Source organism: Saccopteryx bilineata, chromosome 1 (genome assembly GCF_036850765.1).
Source record: "Saccopteryx bilineata isolate mSacBil1 chromosome 1, mSacBil1_pri_phased_curated, whole genome shotgun sequence".
Classification (NCBI taxonomy): domain Eukaryota; kingdom Metazoa; phylum Chordata; class Mammalia; order Chiroptera; family Emballonuridae; genus Saccopteryx; species Saccopteryx bilineata.
The window spans coordinates 231,540,646-231,568,067 of record NC_089490.1 but is presented as its reverse complement, the minus strand read 5'-3'; the positions used below and the strand labels follow the sequence as shown (position 1 = coordinate 231,568,067).

Here is a 27,422-nt window from a genome sequence, read left to right as displayed (position 1 = left end):
AGAAACATTTGAGGCTGATCTTTGAAGACGCTGCCGAGTGTGGAACACCTGCAACCCCGTGCCTCTTGCTAGCAAACACCCAGGGTGAGCCTAACACAGTTGGGCAGGCACAGAGCCAGAGCAAACCCTCCCAGAGTAATGAGGGTCCCCCCTGCCCTTCTGACCTCGCCCTTCCCAGCTTAAACCCGCTCTGGTAAATAGAGCCCTTGCCCTCTGACCCTCCTCCCCAAATGGCTCAATAAAAATAATTTGCTGATATGTCAGGAAGTAGAAAAGAAAAACTGAGTTGATCCTAGTTGGGACATGGCTCCCGTCACTAACAAACCCTCCTTCCTTTCATTCAGTTGCTTGGAAAATTGATTATCTAGGATGAAAGCCAACACTGGGGACAGTCCCCCAACTGCATAGGAAAAAAAAAAAAAAGAAAAGGACATTATTTGCTTCTTCTTTTCCTCAAATAAGGAAACAAAAGCGGTGTTGTTTATCAACCTCTCTGCTGGTAATTAAAATCTGTTCACACACAACTAGAGGTTTATTTCTCAAGGTAGACCTTGTATATACTCCCCACCATTTATATCTATGTTCTCTTATAGTAATTGCTTTACTACCAATGGCCAAGTGGGAAAAAAAAATCCATACTCCACTGCAAACCAACTTTATATAAAAAAAAATTATCCAAAGCATACCCACATGAATTACTATCGATTCACAAAATGATTCACTATAGTTTTAGATGGTCAAACACATATCAGAGGAAAAGAAATATGTACAAAGCTTTTAGAGGAATATCACATGTTTATGTGAGAAACTTCTTAACTTGGGTGTTGTCACGTGATGCTACACATCAGGTGAGACTGAAAGACACACATATTACTGAGAACAGCAGAGAAACCCAAGCATATATAGTGTCTCAAGTCACCTGGGGGAAAGAAAAAGTATATTCTTGGATTTTTCTTAGCCTAATTATGGTGTCTGGATTCACTCAAAGGTCAGTAGTTCAAAGACTGGTCTCCGAGGCCCCATCCAACCTGGACACAAGCATGAAATGTCCATTCCAACAACCTTTCTAACTCATCGCCAATGCTGCCTCTGCTTGAAATGGACCCTTCATCCCCTCCCCCAGAAGAACAAAAAAGTCCCTCTCCTGTTTGAATTACTTCCATGTCTCCCACAGGCCTTCCTAATCCGCCATCTGCCGCCCGTCACTGAGGCTGGATTTCGGTTGTGGAGCACTTTTCAAAGTGAGCTGATAGTGATTTGAAAATATGCCTTGTGACAAGCTGGAACAACTGGGTGTCCCATGCCTTCAGATCGCTTGCTCCTCTGCTGGTTGGTTTATTTGTGGAGCCAGGAAAAGAAGCCAAGAGAAGCGAGAACCACAAGAAGGCTTTTGTAGCCATCGCATCGCGTTGCTGCTCTGTGGTGCTGCCCACACGGGAGAAATGCATGTGTCGTGCTGCTGGGAGGACAGTCACTCTCCAGGGACTTCTTTCCCTAACTAAAGGTGAAGGGCGAGGTTCACAGTGATGCTGAGAATCATGAGGCAGCCCTCGAATTCCGTTAGAAGGTGCCATTTTCAGAGAGGATCCCATCTGTCTTTTTATTCTACTTAACCAGAAGAGTAAAATGAACTCATTTCTTTTTTTCTGTTTCCCTTCTCATGGTCACTTAACTTCCTGGGCCAATGGGTGGGATGAGCAATATGGTGAATGAAGAAAAATGAGCTTTTTGACAGGAAACTAGAATTCAAAGTTCGGGCCACGCTGAGTCACATAACTGTGACCTTGAATTAGCGAACATCTGCACAGCCTCAATTTTTGCGTCTACAAAAGTAGTATGAGGTTGGATTGAAATTTATATAAAGTACTTTCAAGGCTTACACTTCTATTACCCTAAGAGATATTAAAATCTGATTAAAAAGAGGAAAATAATGAATCTGGACAATAGAGATCACAGATATAACATATATATATTTATGTATATACATGAATATATGTACATATTCATATATTTGTATATGTATATTTATACTTTCACCATATTTTTATGAGGTGACTTACTGTAATCCCACAAAACAAAATTAAAATTTAGAATAAATTGATATAATAGAATCTAGAAATAAGACTAGCCAGGGAGAGAGCATACTCCAATTCAATGAATAAAATAACAGGAAAAAAATGTCTGGGACCAAACATAAGGTTGCAGAGTGTATCTACTCACAGCACGGATAACAACACAAGTCGTGGGCCCAGAGCTGGCTCGTGCTGACAGCATAGTCTGTCTGAGTTGACTCAGAAGTATCGAATAGATGAACGAAAGAAAAATACTGTCTTATACTCCTGGGAAACCCTTCAGCCTAAGGACACAGGCATTATAAGAAATAAAACACGTTGGAGATGATACTAGAAAGCACTTGGTATAGGAAGACAGAAGTGATTTCCCTCTGTCTGTAAGCTGTCCAGTAGGGAGGAGGAGACAGAGGACACTGTCTTCATTTAGAACGCTTGCACACAAGGAGCAGAGCCTCAAAGAATCACTCAGACTCCTGCCACCCCATCCTGATAAACAGCTGAAAGCATCTTAATTTTTGCTCTGATGGACTTTGTAAACCTGTCATTTGGGAGAAAAAGTCAGAAATGACCCACTCTGGAATGACTTCAGTTTGTAACAAATGCTGGCAACAGTGGAAATGCCTTTAAAATGACATTCAGAACAAAAGAAAAAAAATATCAAGAGCCTTAATACTAGTGGCCTATCCATGTAACATTAAGAAATAAACAATACAAAGGCCACGTTTCTTCATTCTACCTTTTCTTTATATTCTCTCTTAAGAAGAATGTCTTCAAATTAAAAAGACATTCAGGCCCTGGCCAGTTAGTTGGCTCAGCAGTAGTGCATCAGCCCAGCATGTGGAAATCCCAGGTTCAATTCCCAGTCAGGGCATACAGGAGAAGTGACCCTCTGCTTCTCCACCAACCCTCCTTATTCCCTGCTGCAGCAATGGCTCGAATGGTTCAAACGAGAAGGCCCCAGGTGCTGAGAATGGGAACCTGACCTCACCTCAGATGCTAAGAAGAGCTTGGTTGCTGAGCAACGAAGCAACGGCCCCAGATGGGCAGAGCATCACCCCTTAGTGGGCTTGCCAGGTAGATCCTGCTTGAGGCGCATGCAGGAGTCTGTCTCTCTGCCTCCCCTCCTCTCACTTAATAAAATAAATAAGTAAAGACATCCATCTTGCTGTAGTTAAAAGAACTGAGTGAAAAGAAAACTTTCTCTACCACATACATCATTATAGAACATAATAAAGAGATCGATCGATAGGCAAAATATTATTATTCTAAAAGGCAAAAATACAGGTAAGAAGCTATTGCACACCAATAGTGAAAGCATAGATTAGCAAGTTAGATATGTTGATTTTATATAATAGAGGCATGCACACACATGCACACACATGCACACATAAAAGGCATGTTATCTGGCAAAGCCCCATGCAAGCTGCTTTGACTTAACCCTGCAGAGGGGCTGTGATAACGGTAGAGACCACACTGTGGAGGTGACTGCATTGGATATGGAGAGCTGGGGTATTTACACTCCTGCAGATCCAATGCTAATTGGTTAAGAGCTGCCCCCAGGAAAACATTAATTCCTGGAAAGGTTCTGCATGGGTTTCAGCAACATGGGCTCTGACGGCCTGAAGCAGCCTCAAGCCAGGGTGTTGCTGGCTGAGAAATGAAAGACATGCCTGTGGCCTGTATGTGGAAAAGCAAAAGGGAAGTTGAGGGGATATGGCCTGACTCCCCACAGCTGCTGGTCCTTCCCTCAAAGGAGACAGACCTTCACTCGTTTATGCCTGGACCCCAGTTTCTTTTCACCAGTAGTTTGGCCAGGCAATTGAAGACTCTACAGAAAGCAGGCATCCAGTCTGTGGAGTCCAAAAGGTGGGAGGAAAAGCTAATGAGCTAGCTAGCTGGATATTTCAAGACTGGAAAAGGTTAAACAATAGACCCAAACTAACAGAATAAAACTTTTTTTTTTTAACTCAGTGAGAGGAGGGGAGGCAGAGACAGCTCCTGCATGTGCCGCAACCAGGGTCCATCTGGCAAGCCCACCAGGGGGCAATGCTCTGCCCATTTGAGGCCCTTGCTCCATAGCTCAGCAACCGAGCTCTTCTTAGAGGCAGAGGCCATGGAGCCATCCTCAGTGCCTGGGGCCAACTTGCTCCAATCAAGACACGGCTGCAGGATGGGAAGAGAGAGAGAAGTGAGAAGTGGAGGGGTGGAGAAGCAGATGGCACTTTTCCTGCATGTTCTGACCAGGAATCAAACCTGGGACATCCACATACTGGGCTGATGCTCTACCACTGGGCAAACCAGCCAGGACCAACAGCATAAAACTTGAAGGAGATAAATATAAAACCAGTGTGCCATACTGGAAGACACACTTGACCTCACACACAGAGACAACAGGCAGACTAAGGCTGCTTAACCCAGATGAGGACAAAAACAAATAAATAGGAGAAATCAAGTGTACAGGGAGGGGTTATCGCTATTCCATGTTGCTCTAGAGAGGAGAACTAGGAAGGGTAGAAATCATAAACAGGCAGATTCTGGCTTACAGTAAAGATGCACTTTGTAATTATTAGAGCTGGGACAGACATGTGCTGGGAGGATATGGGCTCCCCATTCTTGAAGCTGTCTGAACTGAAGCCGAACAGAATTCTGCAGAGATTGTAAGGAGGAGCTTTCTCAATGGGGCACAAGAAAGAGGGAGTTTGGGGTGAGAAGCCCTCCACATCCTCTTCCAACTCAATTCCTGTACGACTCTGAGTTTGTTGGTGATTTTCAATGAGATTGCTCACAGAGAGTGCCCAAAAAGCAGGGCCTGGCTGGGCTCTCCACAGATATAATAAGTCTCTGAATGATGGAAATTGGCAACACTTACTCAGCGTCATTCAAAAATCTCTGCTCGGCTGTGAGTTTTTGGAAGGCAATGGAAATATTCACTCCCCCAAACACACCTATGCTTATGGCCAGGCAAAGAGAGCCAAGGAGAAAAAGAGACGTGGAACATCTCCTTCCAGAGAAAGAGGGGACACGTGGATGGGGGAGAGGCAAGGGAGGATGGCAGAAAGGAGACCCGCTGTGCACGCACTCGCCGTTGTTGCCCATCCCTGTTTCCTACCCTGGGTTGTTTTGGATGCGTTTAATTTCTTCTCCTCTGGGTTCAATCAACGGCTGACCACATCTGTTCGATGGGAAGTATACGTCATCTTGGTTTTGGACTATAGGCAAGTATGCACTTAGTTTTCCTACAAGCCGGGAGGGTTGCTCAATGTTTAAGGGTTCTGCCGAGGGAGGGCCAGAAAACAGGGAACAATGGTGTCAGGACAGGGAGCTGTGCAGTGGGGGAGATTAGATTGTTGTCATTCCACAGGCCTGCAGGCCATTTCCGTGACCTTGTTTGAGAGGGTGTCGTCCCACCCATGAAGCAGAACCTCACACACATTATAAAATGTTTATACTTTATCTACGAAACCTCCTTCTTCTAAGATCTCAAAGCACTCCACCTAATTAACAAATCGATCCTCACAAATTTCCTAGGGAGACTGTAACAACTATTATTCTATTCACTTTACATATGAAGCAATTTGGGGGTTGATACATCAAGCATATATAGAAGGATCTAGAACAGAGGAGCAGTCTCCTGAAACCCAGTTCAAAACCATGTAACAGACCAGGGAGATTTTCTCAGAATGAGCCCAACACAAATATATTGTATGTCTTGGATAATAACAAAGTCACATGGAAAAATTCTGAAATGACAGTAAAATTACGCAATGCCCATTTTATTTGGCCATGAAATCTTTAAACCTTGCTACAATATAAGATTCAATACTCTGGCTTCTTAGAAAAAGAACATTTAAAACTGGACTGATAATTATTTTCTTTGGGTTATTTACAAGCAATGACATGCCATTAGCAATGAGCCCATCTAGCACCAGATTTTGGCCCTAAATACCAAAAACATCTAGAAATAATAAGAAAGGTAGGATATAAATTTAATTAGAGTAACCAATCTCCTTCTATATAAAAATATCAGTTACAAGATATAATTAATAGAATTTCCTGTATACAACAGTAACACAAAAACTACCCAAAAATAAATAAAACAATTAAAATTATAAATTATATAACACAAAACTTTAAAACCATATGGGAAGACTCAAAAAATAGATTTGAATTAATGGGAAGTCATATTTTTGTCTTGAATAGAAAAAAAATCAACATCCAAAAGATGCAATTATCCTTAGGTTAATTTTTAATCTATTGTAAGACTACAATTAAAATACTAATGTTTGTTTGTTTGTTTTGCAATAGGCCAAGGTCTTTATAAAATTAGTAAAGAAAACAATAATCAAAGAAGAATACTCAAATGCATGAATGGAGGTCTAGTGTATTTCCTCCCAAGAAAAGCATGATTTTTTGTCCTCACAAATGTCATATACCATCACTTCCTTCACCTGACATTTTTTTTTTTAGTGAGAGGAGGGGAGGCAGAGACAGACTTCCTCATATGCACCAACCAGAATCCACATGGCAAGCCCACTATGAGGCGATGCTCTGCCCATCTGGGGCTCTTGCTCCATTGCAACCACAGCCATTTTTTAGCACCTGAGGCAGAGGCCATGGAGCCATCCTCAGTGCCTAGGGCCAACTCGCTCTAATCAAGCCATGGCTGCAGGAGGAGAGGAGAAGAAAGAGAGAGAAAGAGAAGTAGGAGGAGGAGGAGTGAAGAAGCAGATGGGTGCTTCTCCTGTGTGCCCTGACTGGGCATTGAACCCAGGACATCCACACAGTGGGCCAACACTCTACCACCGAACCAACTGGCCAGGGCCTCTTCACCTGATCTTAAAGTAATTTGCATGGGCTTAACTTTTTAAATCCCAAGACAAAAATTAAAGGGAAAAAAAGTCATTTTAAAGAGGTTGGGTAGCCTGACCTGTGGTGGCACAGTGGATAAAGCGTTGACCTGGAATGCTGCTAAGGTTGCTGGTTCAAAACCCTGCACTTGTCTGGTCAAGGCACATATGGGAGTTGATGCTTTCTGCTCCTCCTCCCTTCTCTCTCTCTCTCTCTTACTCTTTCTCCTCTCTAAAAAAATGAATAAAATTTTTAAAAAGAGATTGGGTAAAGGAAGGGAAACAATATGCTATTGTATTGATTTGCTCTAATACACTTTACAGTGGGGGCAGAAAGTTGGTCCAATAGAATTAGCATTGCTGTAGAAGGGAGCCAGAAACTGAAGGCCAAGGGAAAGGGGGTCTGTTAACTTCATCTAACTGGCTGAGTTGTCTGTAGAGGCAGGATAACGACTGGATATCTGTCTGTGGGACGTTGAGTTACCAAAGGAAGCATGGTGATGGCCCTGGGGTTGTGTTGAAGCAGAAGTTTCCAAATGGGCCAGAAAGGGCAATGGAAGGGTGTCGAGGTAAATTTCTTCCATAACATGAAGTCCACCACATGCCATAATTATCATAATTGCTGTCCTCTACACATCTTCTTTAATTACCATGCTTCTTTCTATTGATACAAGGGTGTGTGTGTGTGTGTGTGTGTGTGTGTGTATGTGTGTGTGTAATGGTAAAAAAACAGACCTATTCAGTGAGAGAATAATCAAATACAGTGGTACCTTGAGATACGAATTTAATTCATTCTGTAACCGATCTCATAAGTCAGTCAACTGGTATATCAAACTGCTGATACTGGACCCATGCACCAATGCACCAACTAGCGAAAGCTTCCCGAATCACAACTCGTATCTCGAAATTTCGCTCGGATCTTGAACAAAAATACGGACCGAGTCGCAGCTCGTATCTTAAAAATTTGTATGTTGGTCTGTTCATATCTCAAGGTACCACTGTAATATTATTAACCATCAATTCACTTGAACAGTGGAGAATGGACTATACTATTCTTAGACACTTGACAACAAACTGAAGCTTTATTTAAGATCAAAACAGCTGAAAATGCATGGGAAGTGATTGATGATTTGGAAAAAGCTTTTTGTAAATAAAAAAGATGTAATTTTTTTACTCCTATATTTAAAAAATATCAAGACTTAAATCTTCATCAAAAAGCAGAAATCCTCAAGATATATTGAAGCAGAAAACCCCAGAGAGTTTTGGGACATCAGGACTGACTTCAGGCAAACAAGTCCCTATGTATCCACACTGGATTTATTTACCAGAGAGTAGCTAAGGATACTAAAGAGCACAGGGCAGGATGCCAGAGGGCAGGGGTTATGCAGGAAGGATGGGAACCCTCCTTAGACCAGGGGCTCCCTGTAATGAGCAAATGAAAACAAAGGAAGATGAGAAATGGGCGGAGGCTGGCTGTGAGCTGCTGACCTTCCAAGTTGCTATTTTAGGTCCCTTGAACAGAATCATTAGGGCGGATGCCACTGCTACACTATTATGAAGGTCACCAGAAATGCGACTTGGCGTTCGGTTCTCTTTCCACCTCAGCCTAACCCCCACCCCGCAAAATTCTTTAGCCCTTATTGGGAAAACATTATGCAAAAGTATAGCCTCACACTGCACCCTGACAGCAAACACAGAGAGATCAGCATGAAAAAAAACCCATAGAGAGTTCTTTAAGGCCGGCCAGGGCTACTTTGCAAGAAATATTTATCAGATGAATGTCATTGCTATAAAACGTTAAATCTCTTCTTTGGCCTTTACTGAAACTACATTCTGCATTCCTATTACTAGTCTCCTTCTTTGATGTTTTCTCTATCTTCTTGCTGTTTCAGACCCTGGGCATCATTTCTTTCTTTATTCCCTAGGTATCCACTAAAGCTCAGCTTTCTAGATTGTTCTCAAATTCACATTCTGACCCCGACTCCTCTTCTGTGATTCAGACTCATATTCCAATTAGCAGTATTTCACCTATTATGCCCCGTCTACCTAGATGGCCCCTGTTCAAAACACTTTCAATGAAAACATTCAGATAGTGTTCCTTTTATAAAAACCTGAGCATGTAGCTACAGATGTCCTAAATTGGATTTTATAATCAAAATCCTAGTGTCTGGGACCTGAATGCCCCAAACCTCCAGACATCTGGACTTCTTTAATGGTAAAAGGGGGAAAAAAAGCTTAAAGCCTCATCCCGTATAATGTCCCTCAATATTTCCAAGGACTCTTGAAAAAGAGGGAACAGGTGGGATGAAATGGGGGGTTATATTTTTACTATGCACCTCTCCTTGTCATCTGGGCTCCAATTTCCTGCTTTGTTTCGTTACTGGGTCCGAAGGGCAGCTTTCTTCCTTGTGTTGCACACATGCCAATGACTCCCAGATCTGATCCTCCCTGAGAGCTCTGGAATAAATTTCCTAAATGCGTTTTCAATACTCAGCTTGGGTATCTGACAAGCATCTCACACTTAAAGTACACAACACCGAACTCTCTCCCCCACCCCCATACACACACCTGCTTCTGTCATTTTCTCCATCTCAGAAAATGGTACTACCATTGATATCATTCCTTACGCTAAAAATCCTGGAGTCACCTTTGGTTTTTCTCTTCCCCAATATACCAAGTAATCTGCCCATTCTATTTTCAAAATATATACTGAATCTAATCCTTTCTCACCACCTCCCATAATAGCATCATCTCTCACTTGGACAAGAGCAAGAGCCTCCTATTGTCTATTGTTTTACTGTCTGCATGCTTGCTTGCCACCCTACGTTCTGATCCTTTTACAAAAACCATCACGATTCTCCAAAACATAAGACAAACCATGTCGCTTCCAGATTCTACACTGTCTGGTGGCACCTCCTCCCCACAGTTTATCATAGTTGACAAATCCTCGGTGATCTGGCCAACACCCAAATCTCTGTGTCCATCTTTGATCACGCTCTCCACTGTCTCCGGCTTTCTTCTTCCTTTTAACACGACAAGCTCTTACCATTTCAGGGCATTTGTTGTCGATGTTAGTTTCTGTGTGGAACGCTCCTTCACTAGGTTTTTATTGTCTGTGATTTCACCTTGAATTCTTCAACATAGCATGGTTATCTGTGATTTGTTTTAACCTGTACTAGGAGAGTCGGCAGCAGTTGACTTGCCCTCAGAATGGACGATCCTCACTCACGTTCTGTTTCCTCAGTCCTTCATTTCTTTCTCTAGAACACTTACGATACGTCTAAATTATATACTTGTTTACTCTGTCCTTATGTAATCCTTCCCTCACTCCATAGAGGTCCATGAGGGTGGAGCCCCCAGTTACTGGTATGCAGCAGGCACTCAATATGTATTTGTAGAATAAATAGACACATGGGGCTTGTCATTCATCTGTTTTAAAAGTCACTTTTCTCATTTGTAAAATACAAAGAATAACAAGATTGAGGTAAAAATGCCCCAAATACTTAATATGCCCCTTTCTATTTGTCTGTAGAGCAATTAACTTGTCTTTTCCTCTGGCCCATTTTGGCCACAACCTGGAGGAACCTCACTGTCCTACCAGTTTGCCTCATAAAGCAAAGAGAATTATATGTGTCAACTGGTTTTTCATACCTTATATTTTTTATCTATTATAGATGTAGATATTTATAAGGGATTACCTATATATGTTACCTATGTATGTATTCATATACTCTGTTATTTTCTACATGCATAACCAGAGTTAAATTGATATTGATCATTGTATACCATTTATACAAAATTCTTCCAGTATGATTAAGAGTGGCATTGGTGGTGTTTATTCAAGTCTTAAGTTTTTTATTGCAAAGAAAGGTAGGTACACATTTAAACAGTACTATTTCATGTAATGCCCTAGATTAACACCAGAAATAACAAGCTATGCCAGTGGTCCCCAACCTTTTTTAGGCCACGGACCGGTTTAATGTCAGAAAATATTTTCACAGACCAGCCTTTAGGGTGGGACAGATAAATGTATCATGTGACCAAGACAAGCATCAAGAGTGAGTCTTAGATGGATGTAACAGAGGGAATCTGGTCATTTTTAAAAAATAAAACATCGTTCAGACTTAAATATAAATAAAACAGAAATAATGTAAGTTATTTATTCTTTCTCTGTGGACTGATACCAAATGGCCCAGGGATTGGGGACCACTGAGCTATGCGATTCAGCATCAGCAAATCTGTGTGATGCCTACTCAACATGAGGAGGCAACGTTTCCTACCCTGAGACTTCCCTCGTACTGAACTTTCCATTAGAGATGATGAGGCATGGCCTGGAGAAGGCTTCTAGGTCTCATAGGACTTGACCAAGTGTCTTTGGCTGGATCTATGGTAACCCCAATACTACCTTGGTCCCCAGTCCCCACAGCTAAAGCTTTGAAATATAGTGGCCATGAGCTGGGACCACACTGGTGTCATTAATGACTAATAAGTAGGGTCTTTATTTCATTTTATTTTTTTATCTTCCAGAGTCCTTAACTATTCAGGTCACTGACTAGTCAAGATTTCTTACATTTCACTTCCAAGTAAATAAGCATTGTGCCCTTCTAAGTCAGCTTAGGACCAAACTATGACAAGGATCCCAAAACACCATACACAGGACTTAGAGAATGTAGACTAGTTACCCCTCTTCTCTGCCCATATATAGACGAACACATAAAAAGTCCTGCTAGTTGTCTCCAAATCACTTTGTTTCATTGGGGGGGAGAGGGATATTTATCAATTACATAATATCAGTATTTTCTCCTACTTTCATTTTTTTTTTTTTACCCTGAACCAGCTAACTGCCCATGAAAATCCCTGCTAATTAAGTCTGCACAAAAATGGAGGTCTCTGTCTCAAAGGCATGGGACGCTTGCCTCTAGCTCCGGGAGATGGCACCACCCTTCCTGAAACTCCGGGGCAGTCTCTCTATCAATTAGTCCGGGAACACTCCCCTTTTTTGAGTAGATCGTTTCCTTTCACTAAACACTGTTCTCCTTGGCAATTAATGATTCAGGAAATTGTTCTTCACATCTGTGGTTACTTATTATTTCTTATGCCTGACTGGCATATCCCCTGTTTGCACATAACTGGGAATCAGAGAGTGACCTTCATCAAAACTAACAAGGTCACACTCTCCGGTGTCAGACAGAATGATGGGTTATTAAAGCAGTCTGATAAACTGTGGGGATCAGGGTGGGAGCCACGTGGCACTACATTGGGAAAACTGTCACCGACTGGCCCCCTATGCATGGTAATGGTGCTGGTCATGACAATGACAGAAACTCAACATCTGTCTAGAGATACTACATCTTTCATTCCAACTCCCTTCCCCACTCCTAACTGGACAGCAAAGCAAGCAAGAGAACATCTTTTGAGGCCAAGATGAATGCAAATATCTAATAATAGATGCCGTGGAAGGAGGAACATAGGGCTTCCTGTCCCGGTATATTTCACCTGGTTATGAGACCACATCATGACTTTGGATACTTTCAGCTCCTCTAAAAAAAATTTATGATATTTTTTTTCAAGTATTAATAGCCTCTTCTAATGCTTCAGTCAGATCTTTGTGGATATTAGCGCATTTATCCAACTTTCTGGGGCAGTTAGAAGAGACTTCATTTTGCAGTTGAGAAAACAGGGAATGCTATCAATTAAATCACTTGCTCGAGGTCACTCAGGTAATTAAGAGACAGAGCTATTTTGCAAACCCAGTACTGGTCCTTCTGATTCCCAGATCCAACCTCTCAAATGCTAGGCCATGCATCAGGCCTCTCTCTTTACACATGACTTCCACCTAAGACTTCTTCAGCCAGGTTCAGTGTTGAGATACAATTCTTGGGCTCTATAACACAGAGTCCTGTAATCTATTCACAATCCCTATCCTCCATTCCAGAATCTATAAAGAACTGAAAACTGAAAAATTTTTTAAGTTCCGTACCAATTTTCTTCTGGTAGCAAAATCTACACGAAACTGACACAGGCCTCTTTATCATGCGAATATTTACACGTTTCACTGAAGAAAATGTTCAGTTTGATTACGGAGTGCTGTTAAGAGACCCCTTCACACTGCCAGTGTTATGTTATATACTGTAAATTTTTTATTACTTTTTTAAATTCCAAAAAAAATAAAGTCCTAAATGTAAATTTTCCAAATAGATTTGGCTCCAAGGATTTAGGGAAAGAAAAAAATACAGGCCACTCTTTTCAATAAGTGTTGATCCCATCGAGTAGAAAAGCTGCCCCCATTAGCTCTGAGTTCTTCTAGTTCAGTGATTCTCAGACCGGCCTTCACACTATAGTCACTGGGGAGCTTTTAAAAGTTCTCATTTGTGGCAGCTCTCTGCTAGGTGAGAAACAAGTGGGTGTTGGCCCATTCCTGTGCGTGAGTGTGGCTGTGTCTTCTCCAAAGCCTCTTTCCAGGTACTGACCAGCAGCTTGCTCTTGTTCAGGTGGTTTACTTCTTCCAGTCAACATGCAGACTTCAGAAGCTCCAGAAGAGAGGCTGAGGAAATTTAAGTACCAAGGCAAAGATGCATCTATGAGGCGACAACAGCGGATAGCAGTCAGCTTACAGCTCCGAAAGGCCAAGAAAGATGAGTAGGTCTTAAAGAGAAGAAATATCACCAATCTCTCCTCTGACCCAGCTTCTGAATAAGGAACCAAAGGGGCCAGCTTCACCCTACAGGAAATAATCAATGGAGTGAATGCTTCGGATCCAGACCTGTGTTTCCAGGCCACCAAGGCAGCCAGGAAACTACTGTCCCGGGAGAAGAACCCTCCTCTGAAATTGATTATTGAAGCGGGGCTCATTCCCAGGCTGGTGGAGTTCCTGAGGTCATCACTCCACCCCTGCTTGCAGTTCAAGGCAGCCTGGGCTCTGACCAACATTGTTTCCGGGACTTCGGAGCAGACTCAAGCTGTAGTGGAAGGGCCGCCGTCCAGCCTTGGTGGAGCTCCTGTCTTCCCCCCAGATGGCTATGTGCGAACAGGCAGTGTGGGCCCTTGGGAATATCACAGGTGATGGCCCAGAATTCAGAGACTTTGTCATCTCAAGCAATGCCATCCCACATCTGCTGGCCCTGACATCATCAACCATATGAATTACATTTCTGCGGAACATCACATGGACCCTGTCCAACCTGTGCCGGAACAAGAACCCGTACCCCTGCAAGAAAGCAGTGAAGCAACTGTTGCCCACCCTTTTCCGCCTCCTCCACCACCATGACAGTGAGGTGCTCTCTGACACCTGCTGGGCCCTGTCCTACCTCACCGAGGGCTGTAATGAGTGCATTGGCCAAGTGGTGGACATGGGGGTGCTGCCCAGGCTGGTGGAGCTCATGACCAGCTCAGAACTCAATGTCTTAACCCCATCTCTCTGGACCATGGGAAACATTGTCACAGGAACGGACTGCCAGACCCAGGTGGCCATTGATGCGGGCATCCTGAGCATGCTGCCCAGGCTCCTGCTGCACCACAAGTCCTCCATCCAGAAGGAAGCAGCCTGGGCCCTGAGCAACGTGGCTGCTGGGCCCTACCAACACATCCAGCAGCTGATCACCTGCAATGCTCTGCCCCCCTTGGTGTCTCTGCTAAAAAATGGAGATTTTAAAGTCCAGAAAGAGGCTATCTGGGTGGTGGCTAACTTCACAAGTGGAAGCAGCTTGGACCAGTTGATCCAGCTTGTTCAATCTGGAGTCTTGGAGCCACTGGTGAACCTCCTCACTGTCCCAGACATCAAATGTGTCATTGTCATCCTTGACATCATCTCTCTCCTCCTCCAGGTAGCGGAGAAGCCTTCTGAGAAAGAGAGTCTGTGTCTTCTGATAGAGGAACTTGGTGGGGTGGATAGGATCAAGGCTTTGCAATTTCATGAGAACCATCAAGTTGCCATGACTGTGCTGAGCATTCTCGAGAACCACTTTTCTGAGGAAGAAGAAAATGACACAATGTTACCATCCCGGGACCAAGATCATGTCTTCTTAAAGCACTTAACATAAAAATACTGAAGCTCCACAACTTCTAAACCAAGGACCAACCGCAAAGGGTAACTTTTTTAAGAAGCAGCACTTTTATATCTCAGTATGCCATAAGTATAAAGCTTTTAAAACTGAATGTTAATAAAATTTTTGACACTTTCACCTCTAAAAAAAAAAAAAGTTCTCATTCACAGGCTTTCCCCAAGACCAATTTAATCAGTATCACTGGGGGAGGGACATCAGCATCATCAGTTCTGAAATGCCCCAGCCATTTCCAGTGTCTGCCTGTCAGAGAGCTGCTGTCTGGTTCTGACTCCGTCATTCACATAGTTCTTTCTGGTTGAGCCAATCAAATGTCTGCTCTCTCTGCCCTCCGTGACCAGATCAGGACAGCACCCGCCCACCTAAGGCACAAACAGTTGCAAACAATAACTGGAATTGGTCAATGGAAGGAGTCTACACATTATGGGTTGAATCGTGTCTCCCCAAAAGATGTTTCCTAACCCTGAGAATGTGGCTTTCTTTGGAAACAGGGTCATTGCCGATGTTGTTAGTTAAGATGAGGTCATCCTAGAGCACAGTGGGCCTTTTATCCAATAGGATTGGTATCCTTAAAAGAAAAGGAGAAGAGAAACACAGATGGGAGAATGCCACATGAAGACACAGAGACACACAGGGAGAAGGCAACCCCATGACAACAGAGGCAAAGACTGGACTGAGGCATCTACAAGCCAAAGAACACCAATGATTTCTGGCAAACACCAGAAGTGGAAAAGAAGCAAGAAAACCTTCTACAGGTTTCAGAGGAAGTATGATGTTGCAGACGCCTTGCATTCAGATTTCTAGACTCTAGAACTGGGAGAATAAACTTCTGTTGTTTTAAGCCATGCCGTGATTGGTCATTTTTTCGGGAAGCCGTAGGAAACCAGTGCAGCACGTGCATGGGGATGAATCACAGCACTGTGTGTAGAATGCCCCCAAAGCGCTCTTAGTCCACCAGGTACAGATCATCATGATTGTTAAAGCACCACAACTAGAGGTGGGGGGCAGCTGGATCCATGAGAAACTGAAATAGTACACATTACCTACAGTAGTAGTTCATTGCTCCCCAATGAACCCTTTGAGCTAAATACTGTTCAGTAAACACTACCTACTGGACGAGTAAATACTGTTTAGTAGAGAGAAAGCAGAGGCTTCCACGGATCAAAGACCTTGTCCAATGTTGTTCCAGTAACAAGAAGACAAGCCAGGATTCAGATCTAGTTGTACCTGTCACCCTAAAGCCCCTGCTTTCCAGGTCAGTATGGGAGGGAACTCCAGGTGAGCCCAGAGACCTCACCAATACAACTTTCTTTCAGAGTCAGAAGCCTGGTCCAGCTGCCCTGCTGCAAGTCATGGCTCTGATGTGACAAATGCAGGAGTTTGGCGTCCAGCTCCCACAGCTGCCAAAAGGAACTAAACGAAGGGACTGGAAGCAAAGGCAAGGCAGTCACAACAATGCCAGCAGCAGCAGCCGCCGCGGAAGGGAGGGCCCAGTTACTACTGGTTGAAGTGTGAGGAAAATTGAAGTTGGTGATGGTTCAAGGTTATGTTGAAATTCCAAAGCAGAGGGCTTGCATAACCATGGAACATGGAAATTAAAGTATTACTGATGTTCACACTGTTTATTTCAGGACCTTGCTTTCTACCGCTCTTGGTCTCAACAAGTCTCAATCCAGTCACGAAGGGAAGGAGAAAGAGGAGATGTGTGTGTATTAAAAATGCAAATAAATTAGGGGTAGGGAAAACAACCAAAATAGAAGTATAATACCTATAACCTACTCTGCTTGCTCCTGGCTATGCTTATTCATATTATGTGAAAATGAAGCAAATCACCATCATTATCGGGTTCCAACAACTTGAAACCATTTTCCAGGCAAGAGGTTTCTGAATTCACCGACCAGAAGCATCGATAACTTCTGAATCCTCCACACCACAATGATTATGAGGACTGCATATGTCCCAGACAGACACAGACACAGTTAATCCTCAAACCCCAGCCTCACAAAGAAAGCAGGATTGTCACCATATTGAAGAGGAGGACTCTGAGCTGACAAAACTGGGCCCAGTAACAAAGCGACTAAGAGGAAGAAACAAGATTTGAATCCAGGGCTGACTGCCTAACTTGAAAGCCAGAGCTCTCTGTCCCATGTCATTTTCCCCACCACCCCGCCCCGTACTTCTGCCTCCTAGCTGACAGCATCCGCCCTGCCTTGTCCCACCCTTCTATCCCCTTAGCACCTGTTAGAGTGCAATAAGAGCAACAGATGTGTTGATGACTAATTACAACATTTTCTTCTTCTCTTTTTTTTTTCTTCTTCTCAAATTAAAGACCTTAAGTTATCAAAAGCAGAAGAGTCAGCCCCAGCTTACCCTCCCACACATCTGATTAGAATGCCTTCTAGTATGTTTATACGTGATGCAAACAATGTTTTGTTCTTTTTCTCTTTTCAGAGCCGAGCGATGGCACAAACTCTCTACTAAGACCTCTGTTGTTTCAAAGACACAGTCTTTATATGCCAACTGTGGTTTGCAAATAAAAAATGTTACATCTGCACACCAACATTTGATTTCATTTGGTTCCCTTAAACCAAAGGACAGGACAGAAATGACTGTTCTCTCTCCATCTCAGAACACATGAGTAGGGCGTGGGAGTGTGACAAAGAATAGATATTTTTTATACCTCATATTTTCAGGATATAGGGAAAAGACTAGAAGATCAAACCAGGAAAAAAAATACTGACCTTACATAATATATGATCCCTTTTAAAATACACATATCAGGAATTTTGTAAAGATTTGCAAAAGTGAAAAAGGTAAGGAAATTAATTGGAAAAGTTAATACATACATTTCAGTCTGAATAAACAATATCTGAGGAAAAGTTTGCTTAACTGATTATAATACTTTCTGATCAATTGACAAAGATTATAAAAAAAAGTTTTCATGCCAGAGATAATACTAAATGTTCACCACAACCTGTTCCACATTCGTTATTCCTGAAATATGAAAAACTGTATTTTTCAACCCCTTGAAGGTAGGTAATAGTGTACGATGAGTTCTAGCAAATCAATTTGAGTTCTAGCAAATACATCATACCTAGAAGTGGTCATTTTCAGAAAAGTACCCTCTTTCAAAGTGTGAAAAATTATTTTCTTCATCATTGATTTTCCTACTAGGAGTGCCACACCTTTCTGCCAATAAGATCCCCTTGAGATAACCTAAGGTTTTTTTCCTTACAATTTAAATTTTTCTAGACCTTTTTAAATCTCTATTTTATACTTTTAAGACTTGAAATTTTTATTTTCAATTTTTTTTAGTAAATAATTTTATTTTTTTTAATGGGGTGACATCAACAAATCAGGATACATATATTCAAAGATAACAAGTCCAGGTTATCTTGTCATTCAATTATGTTGCATACCCATCACCCAGAGTCAGATTGTCCTCTGTCACCTTCTATCTAGTTCTCTTTGTGCCCCTCCCCCTCCCCAGTTCCCTCTCCCTCTCCCCCCTCCCCCAGTAACCACCACACTCTTATCAATGTCTCTTAGTTTCACTTTTATGTCCCACCTACGTATGGAATAATGCAGTTCCTAGTTTTTTCTGATTTACTTATTTCGCTTCATATCCTGTTATCAAGATCCCACCATTTTGCTGTAAATGATCCGATGTCATCATTTCTTATGGCTGAGTAGTATTCCATAGTGTATATGTGCCACATCTTCTTTATCCAGTCATCTATTGATGGGCTTTTTGGTTGTTTCCATGTCCTGGCCACTGTGAACAATGCTGCAATAAAAATGGGGCTGCATGTGTCTTTACATATCAATGTTTCTGAGTTTTGGGGGTATATACCCAGTAGAGGGATTGCTGGGTCATAAGGTAGTTCTATTTTCAGTTTTTTGAGGAACCACCATACTTTCTTCCATAATAGTTGTACTACGTTACATTCCCACCAACAGTGGATGAGGGTTCCTTTTTCTCCACAGCCTCTCCAACATTTGCTATTACCTGTCTTGCTAATAATAGCTAATCGAACAGGTGTGAGGTGGTATCTCATTGCAGTTTTGATTTGCATTTCTCTAATAGCTAAAGAAGATGAGCATCTTTTCATATATCTGTTGGCCATTTGTATTTCTTCCTGGGAGAAGTGTCTGTTCATATCCTCTTCCCATTTTGTTATTGGATTGTTTGTTTGTTTGTTGTTGAGTTTTATGAGTTCTTTGTATATTTTGGATATTAGGCCCTTATCTGAGCTGTTGTTTGAAAATATCATTTCCCATTTAGTTGGCTTTCTGTTTAATTTGTTATCAGTTTCTCTTGATGAGCAAAAACATCTTAGTCTGGTGTAGTCCCATTCATTAATTTTTGCCTTCACTTCTCTTGCCTGTGGAGTCAAATTCATAAAGTGTTCTTTAAAACCCAGGTCCATGAGTTGAGTACCTATGTCTTCTTCTATGTACTTAATTGTTTCAGGTCTTATGTTTAGATCTTTGATCCATTTTGAGTTAATTTTAGTACAGGGGGACAAGCTGTATTCCAGTTTCATTCTTTTGCATATGGCTTTCCAGTTTTCCTAGCACCATTTATTGAAGAGGCTTTCTTTTCTCCATTGTGTGTTGTTGGCCCCTTTATCAAAAATTATTTGACTATATATATGTGGTTTTATTTCTGGGCTTTCTATTCTGTTCCATTGGTCTGAGTGTCTATTTTTCTGCCAAAACCATGCTGTTTTGATTATCGTGGCACTATAATATAGTTTGAAGGCAGGTATTGTAATGCCCCCAGCTTAATTCTTTTTCTTTAGGATTCCTTTGGCTATTCAGGGTTTTTTATAATTCCATATAAATCTGATGATTTTTTGCTCTATTTCTTTAAAAAATGTCATTGGAAGTTTCATGGGAATTGCATTAAATCTGTATATTGCTTTGGGTAATATAGTCATCTTGATTATATTTATTCTTCCTAGCCAAGAACAAGGTATATTCTTCCATCTCATTATATCTTTTTCGATTTCCCTTAACAATGGTTTATAGTTTTCATTATAAAAGTCCTTTACATTCTTTGTTATGTTTATTCCTAAGTACTTTATTTTTTTTGTTGCAATCATGAAGGGGATTATTCTTTTGAGTTCGTTCTCAATTGTTTCATTGTTGGCATATAGAAAGGCTATTGACTTCTGTATGTTAATTTTGTATCCTGCGACCTTACTGTATTGACTTATTGTTTCTAGTAGTCTTTTTGTGGATTCTTTGGGGTTTTCGATGTATAGGATCATATCATCTGCAAAAAGTGATACCTTTACTTCTTCTTTTCCGATATTGATGCCTTTTATTTCTTTGTCTTGTCTGATTGCTCTGGCCAGAACCTCTAGTACCACATTAAATAAGAGTGGAGAGAGTGGACAACCCTGTCTTGTTCCTGATTTAAGGGGTAAAGCCTTCAGTTTAGTGCCATTTAATATGATATTAGCTGATGGTTTATCATATATGGCCTTTATCATGTTGAGATCTTTTCCTTCTATACCCATTTTGTTGAGAGTCTTAAACATAAAATTGTGTTGTATTTTATCAAAAGCCTTTTCTGCGTCTATTGATAAGATCATGTGGTTTTTGTTCTTTGTTTTGTTGATATGGTGTATTACGTTAACCGTTTTACGTATGTTGAACCATCCTTGAGATTCTGGGATGAATCCCACTTGATCATGATGTATTATCTTTTTAATATGTTGTTGTATTCGATTTGCTAGTATTTTGTTTAGTATTTTAGCATCTGTATTCATTAGAGATATTGGTCTGTAGTTTTCTTTTTTTGTACCATCCTTGCCTGGTTTTGGTATGAGGGTTATGTTGGCCTCATAAAATGTGTTTGGAAGTATTGCTTCTTCTTCAATTTTTTGGAAGACTTTGAGTAGAATAGGAACCAAGTCTTCTTTGAATGTTTGATAAAATTCGCTGGTATAGCCGTCAGGGCCTGGACTTTTATTTTTGGGGAGGTTTTTAATGGTTTTTTCTATTTCTACTCTACTAATAGGTCTGTTTAGGCTTTCTGCTTCTTCTTGACTCAGTCAAGGAAGGTTGTATTTTTCTAGGAATTTATCCATTTCTTCTAGGTTGTTGAATTTAGTGGCATAGAGTTTTTCATAGTATTCTACAATAATTCTCTGTATATCTCCGGTGTCCGTGGTGATTTCTCCTCTTTCATTTTGGATTTTGTTTAAATGAGTTCTTTCTCTGTTTTCCTTGGTAAGTCTTGCCAAGGGTTTGTCAATTTTGTTGATCTTTTCAAAGAACCAGCTCCTTGTTTTATTAATTTTTTCTATAGTTTTTCTGTTCTCTAATTCATTTATTTCTGCTCTGATTTTTATTATCTCCTTTCTTCGGCTAGTTTTGGGTTGTCTTTGTTCTTCTTTTTCTAGTTCCTTAAGGTGTGAAGTTAAGTGGTTCACTTGGGCTCTCTCTTGTTTGTTCATATATGCCTGAAGTGATATGAACTTCCCTCTTATCACTGCTTTTGCTGCATCCCATAGATTCTGATATGTCGTACTGTCATTTTCATTAGTCTGTATATATCTTTTGATCTCTGCACTTATTTCTTCTTTGACCCATTCATTTTTTAAAAGTATGTTGTTTAGTTTCCACATTTTTGTGGGATTTCTTTCCTCTTTTTTGCAGTTGAATTCTAGTTTCAAGGCTTTATGATCAGAAAATATGCTTGGTAAAACTTCGATTTTTCTGAATTTGCTGATGTTGTTTTTGTGGCCCAACATATGGTCAATTCTTGAGAATGATCCATGTACACTGGAGAAAAATGTATACTCAGTCACTTTGGGATGAAATGTCCTGTAGATGTCTATCATATCCAGGTGCTCTAGTGTTTTGTTTAAGGCCACTATGTCTTTGTTGGATGACCGATCTAGAGCTGTCAGCGGTGTATTGAGGTCTCCAAGTATGATTGTATTTTTGTCAGTTTTCGTTTTAAGGTCAATAAGTAGCTGTCTTATATATTTTGGTGCTCCTTGGTTTGGTGCATATATATTAAGAATTGTTATGTCTTCTTGATTCAGTGTCCCCTTAGCCATTATGAAATGGCCATTTTTATCTCTGAGTACTTTTCCTGTCTTGTAGTCAGCATTATCTGATATGAGTATTGCTACACCTGCTTTTTTTTGGATGTTATTTGCTTGGAGTATTGTTTTCCAGCCTTTCACTTTGAATTTGTTTTTATCCTTGTTACTTAGATGAGTTTCCTGTAGGCAGCATACAGTTGGATTTTCTTTTTTAATCCATTCTGCTACTCTGTGCCTTTTTATTGGTGAGTTTAATCCGTTTACATTTAGTGTAATTGTTGACACTTGTGAGTTCCCTATTGCCATTTTATAGATTCCTTTCTGTTAGTTTTGTGTCTTGTTTGATCCTTCTCTTTCATTTTTCTATCTTTTGTTTTTATTTGGTTGTATTCCATACATCTTTCCTCTGTTGCTATCTTTTTTATCTCTTGTGCTTCTGTGGTGGTTTTTTCAATGGTGGTTACCTTTGAGTAATGAAAAGGGTCCCTACCCTGTTCATTGTAGCGAACTATTTTGTGAGTACTTTTGCACTCCATCGTCCTTTGCTACTGTTAATCTCCATCTTCTCCCCCTCTTTCTTTTTGTTGTTGTCACAGTTTAAATTTGGTTTTATTGTGTTCTTCTTGGAGCTTTTACTTGTGGCTCTGTTTTTTTTTTTGTTCTTTGTATCTGATTGGAGAACCCCCTTTAGTAATTCCTGGAGTGGGTGTTTTCTGATGATAAATTCCCTCATCTTTTCTGTATCTGTGAATGTTTTTATTTCCTCTTCATATTTGAAGGATAGCTTTGATGGGTATAGTATTTGTGGCTGAAAGTTCCTCTCTTTCAGGACTTTAAATATTGGGGTCCAGTCTCTTCTAGCTTGTAGAGTTTCTGCTGAGAAATCTGATGATAATCTAATGGGCCTTCCTTTATATGTTGTATTCTTCTTTTCCCTGGCTGCCTTGAGAATTTTTCCTTTGCTGTGGCTTTGTGTCAATTTCATTATGATATGCCTTGGAGTAGGTTTGTTGGGGTTAATAAAACTTGGAGTTCTGTTTGCTTCTTGAATTTGAGGCTTTAGTTCTTTCCACAGGCTTGGGAAGTTCTCATCTATTATTTGTTTGAGTATGTTCTCCATTCCATTTTCTCTCTCTTCTCCCTCTGATATACCTATTATTCTTATGTTATTCTTTTTGATGGAGTCAGATAATTCTTATAGGGCTATCTCATTTTTTTCAAGTTTTGAGTCTCTTTCTTCTTCTCTTTGTTGTGCCTCAAGTTGCTTGTCTTCTATTTCACTAATCTTCTCTTCTATCTGATCTGTTCTATTAGCTAAACTTGTTACTTCGTTTTTCAGCTCGTGAATTGAGTTTTTCATCTCTGTTTGATTTGTTTTTATAGTTTCAATTTCCTTGGACATATATTCTTTGTGTTCAATGAGTTGTTTTCTGAGCTCCCTAAATTGCCTTTCTGTGTTTTCTTGTATATCTCAGACGATTTTTAGGATTTCTATCTTGAATTCTCTGTCACTTAGCTCCAAGGTTTCCAATATATTCAATTTTTTCTCCATAGATTTTTCCTCATCTAGCTGTGTTACCTCTCTTTCTTTTGTATCCATGATATTCTATTTTCTCTTCCTTAATGGCATCTGAGGGTGGTTTTGTTGATAGTATTAATGAGATTTAATAAAGAATAAAAAGTTAAAAAAATAAAAAATCGAAAAGAGTTGATTTTTTAAAAAAATTAATAATGAAATAAAGAAAAATAAAATAAAATAAAAAATTTTTAAAAAAGGAAATTATTCCCCCTCTCCTTTTTCCCTCTCCTCTCCTCTCCCCTCTTTCTTGAGAAAATCTTGTGGTGAACTGTGAATTATAACAAACAATCCCTGTAATGGAGGGCCTGAATTGGGGAAAAGTAATAAAGGGGCAAAAAAAGAAAAAAGAAAAAAGAAGGGGGTATGGACCCACAAAAAGCAAATAAGGAAATAATTTGGGTCAAGAATAAAATGATTTTTTAGGTGTTGGTTGACTAAGAGTTATGATGAGAGAAATAAGAGGGAAACAGAAAAATGGGGGGATAAATTAAAAAATTACTATTGTATTTAATGGAACAAGAACTAGATAAAATGGGGAGCCAGGGATGGGAGCACTGCTAGTGAGTTAAAAAGGTGAAGTAAAAACCCCCCAAAATGCCACAAACATAATTTTGATTCCCAGATAAGATAATTTTTTTGTTATTGAGGTTTGAATGAGAGGAGATGTAAAGGAGAAAGGAAGAAACTAATATAGAGGGAGAAAAGAAAGAGAGAGAGAGAAAAAAAGAAGGAACCACTAAAAGAAGAGAAAAGAAAAAAGAAAAGAGAGAGAGAGAGTTAAGGGTTTTGGAGTGCAACCCTCATAGAGAGAAAGGAAGAGGAAAGAAAAGATAATGGGAGATGTAACACTTATGGGTAGTGTAGTTCAAGGAGAGGAGAGAGTAAAACCGGCAGAGAGTTAATCAGTCAAATTGGAGGAGAAAAAAAATATCAAGAATGAAGATAAGAGAAACAAATGAACAAATATAATAAAATGGGATAGGTTATAAAGTCTGCAGATTATTCTTGATTTTGAGAGGTTATCTTCTTGCTTTTTCTTTTCTCTCCCTCTTCCTGGTCAGTGGCTCTGTACCCTGGGTTCTGCCCCTTTGGCACGCTCAGGTAGAGGTTTGCAGTTGATAAGTCTCTATGGCAATGTCATGTATTGTGCTTTAGTCTCGTTGGCAGTCGAGGCTCATTAGCATTTATAGGCTCCGACAGTGAGAGAGTCCGTGTTCCTGGAGCCTTTCTCCTAATCTTTCCTTCCTCAATTAGTAGCCTGATAATCCAGCTATGGGGTTGCTGCTGCTTCTGCCTGGATAGTAAGAGGCTCAAAGAGCTGGGAACTCCCCACTTTATTTCCACTCAGCACAGGGCTCTGGGTAAGGCTCAGTCAGTCAGAGCTGCTAGCATAATCAGGCGGGCTTTCCGCCCACTCAAAGACCTCTGGCTCTGCCACTCTGTCCAGTAACACAGGCGGGCGCCCACTCCCAGGGCGCTTGGAGGAAACTCTCGATCACTATCTGCGCGCGCAGACCAGGATATCCGGCCGGCAGTCTCACGCTCTGAGTGAAACCCCCAACTGCATGGAAAAGTTCCAGCATTGGAATTGGCTCTCGCTCCGTCCCCATGCGCGGCTTTTGCAAGGCGCTGCCGTGGCCCGAGATTCCGCTTTGGCCCACACAAAGTCCCCTGACTCTGCCCCTCTGTGCGATAACACAGGCGCGCACTGCCGAGGCACTTGGAGGAATCTCTCGCTATCTGCACGCGCAGACCAGGATATCAGGCCGGCCGCGTTTCCCTCTGAGTGAAACCCCCACCAGCACGGAAAATTTCCACCATTGGAATTAGTTCTCGCTCCCTCCCATGCGCGGCTTTCCCAGGGTGCTGGGGCTTCCCAGAGATTCTGCTCTCAGCCCACACAAAGGCCTCTGACTCTGCCTCTGTGTGCGGTAACACTGGCACCCACTCCCGGGGCTTTGGAAGAAATCTCTCGCCCACTATCTGCATGCGCTGACCAGGAGATCGGGTAAAATGGCTGCCCCACTTGTCTTTCTTTGTCTGGGTTTGGTGCGAGTGTTAGCTTGTATTGCCCGGGTTACCACAGGAACAGTTTTGCCTTGGCTTGGATCTCCGTGCTACAGCCTGGTTCGGCCGTTTGTGCCGCGGTCTGGATCTATTCACCCCCTTTGCCTGCCTCAGTTTCTATATTCACAGTTCCCAGAGAAAGCCGCCCTGTTTAGGTTAGTGAGGAAGGCGGAGCATTTCTTACTCCCTATTTCCTTCAGGGTTTGGTTATATATTTAGCCAATTTTTTGCTCGACCATACCTTTGGGTGTATTGCAAAACATCTGGAGGCTCCAAGGATAGGTTTTTCTGTTTCTGGTTGAAGATCTTGTTGAGTTTTGGGGGAGATTTATCGGTATTGCTTCCTACCCCACCATTACCCTGACATCATCTCCCAAGACTTGAAACTTTTAACCCACCCAGTTGATTCTTTGTAGAAGTATTTTGTTCCGTTACAGCAGGGGTTGGGAACCTATGGCTCACGAGCCAGAAATGGCTCTTTTGATGACTGCATCTGGCTCGCAGACAAATCTTTAATAAAAATAATAATGTTAAAATATAAAACATTCTCATGTATTACAATCTATTCATTTCCTACTGCTCACGTTCATGGTTGCAGGTGGTTGGAACCAATCATAGCTGTCCTCTGGGACAACACCAAATTTTTATTGGATAATGCATAACGTACACAGGTCGTTGTATGGCTCTCATGGAATTACATTTTAAAATATGTGGCGTTCATGGTTCTCTCAGCCAAAAAGCTTCCCGACCCCTGCATTACAGGATGGTGCCTTGATACTCTCCCCTCTCTAGAATCTATGTGTCCTCCTTCCAGTTGAAGGAACATGATTGATACAGCTCATTTTATTTCAAACAATCCAGCAGGACTATTATAGTAATGACATACCCCTTGCTTTAATTTTTATTTATTTAACACTTGCTAATACATTACTGAGCTCCTACTATTTACAAATCCATCATTTTACTTATCTCTTTGACAGACCAAGGTCAAGGGTGCTACCTTTGTTCATGTCTTCAAACTGTTAGTAGATAAAACCACACACACTCTCTGGACAATTACACAGCATTGCCCAACCTTACACATTGGGGTCACATACTTTAACTTACTAAAAAAATTCTCAGCCCTGGCCGGTTGGCTCAGCGGTAGAGCATCGGCCTAGCGTGCAGAGGACCCAGGTTCGATTCCCGGCCAGGGCACACTGGAGAAGCGCCCATTTGCTTCTCCACCCCTCCGCCGCGCTTTCCTCTCTGTCTCTCTCTTCCCCTCCCACAGCCAAGGCTCCATTGGAGCAAAGATGGTCCGGGTGCTGGGGATGGCTCTGTGGCCTCTGCCTCAGGCACTAGAGTGGCTCTGGTCGCAACATGGTGACGCCCCGGAGGGGCAGAGCATCGCCCCCTGGTGGGCAGAGCGTCGCCCCTGGTGGGCGTGCCGGGTGGATCCCGGTCAGGCGCATGCGGGAGTCTGTCTGACTGTCTTTCCCTGTTTCCAGCTTCAGAAAAATGAAAAAAAAAATCTCAAGGATAAGTTGGGGATTCAGGTTATTGCCCAGATGCTCTTACAGGTTCAGAATCTCAATTTTCCATTCTTGATGCTGTTCCTGCCATTGAAGAAGAACAGAGAAGCTTTGCTCCCAATTATCTCCTATCTCTTCTTTCACTCTTGCATTCCCTCCACATTCTTTCTGTGTGTCAGCCCTGTGTCCACATTCTCTGGCTAGTTTGTTCCTTGT

At 41.5% G+C, this 27,422-nt stretch overlaps 1 protein-coding gene and 1 long non-coding RNA gene across 2 annotated transcripts in view; one reads left to right on the top strand and one right to left on the bottom strand.

The window, feature by feature from the left end:
* Positions 1-27,422, bottom strand: part of LOC136320325 (uncharacterized) — a 329,953-nt gene that overhangs the window by 195,677 nt on the left and 106,854 nt on the right. The window lies entirely within an intron of this gene.
* On the top strand, positions 12,525-14,958 carry LOC136320324 (importin subunit alpha-8-like). The gene is given in 2 exon segments (XM_066253510.1): positions 12,525-13,897; positions 13,899-14,958. Coding segments are annotated over 2 exon segments (1,524 nt in total). The 5' UTR covers positions 12,525-13,433.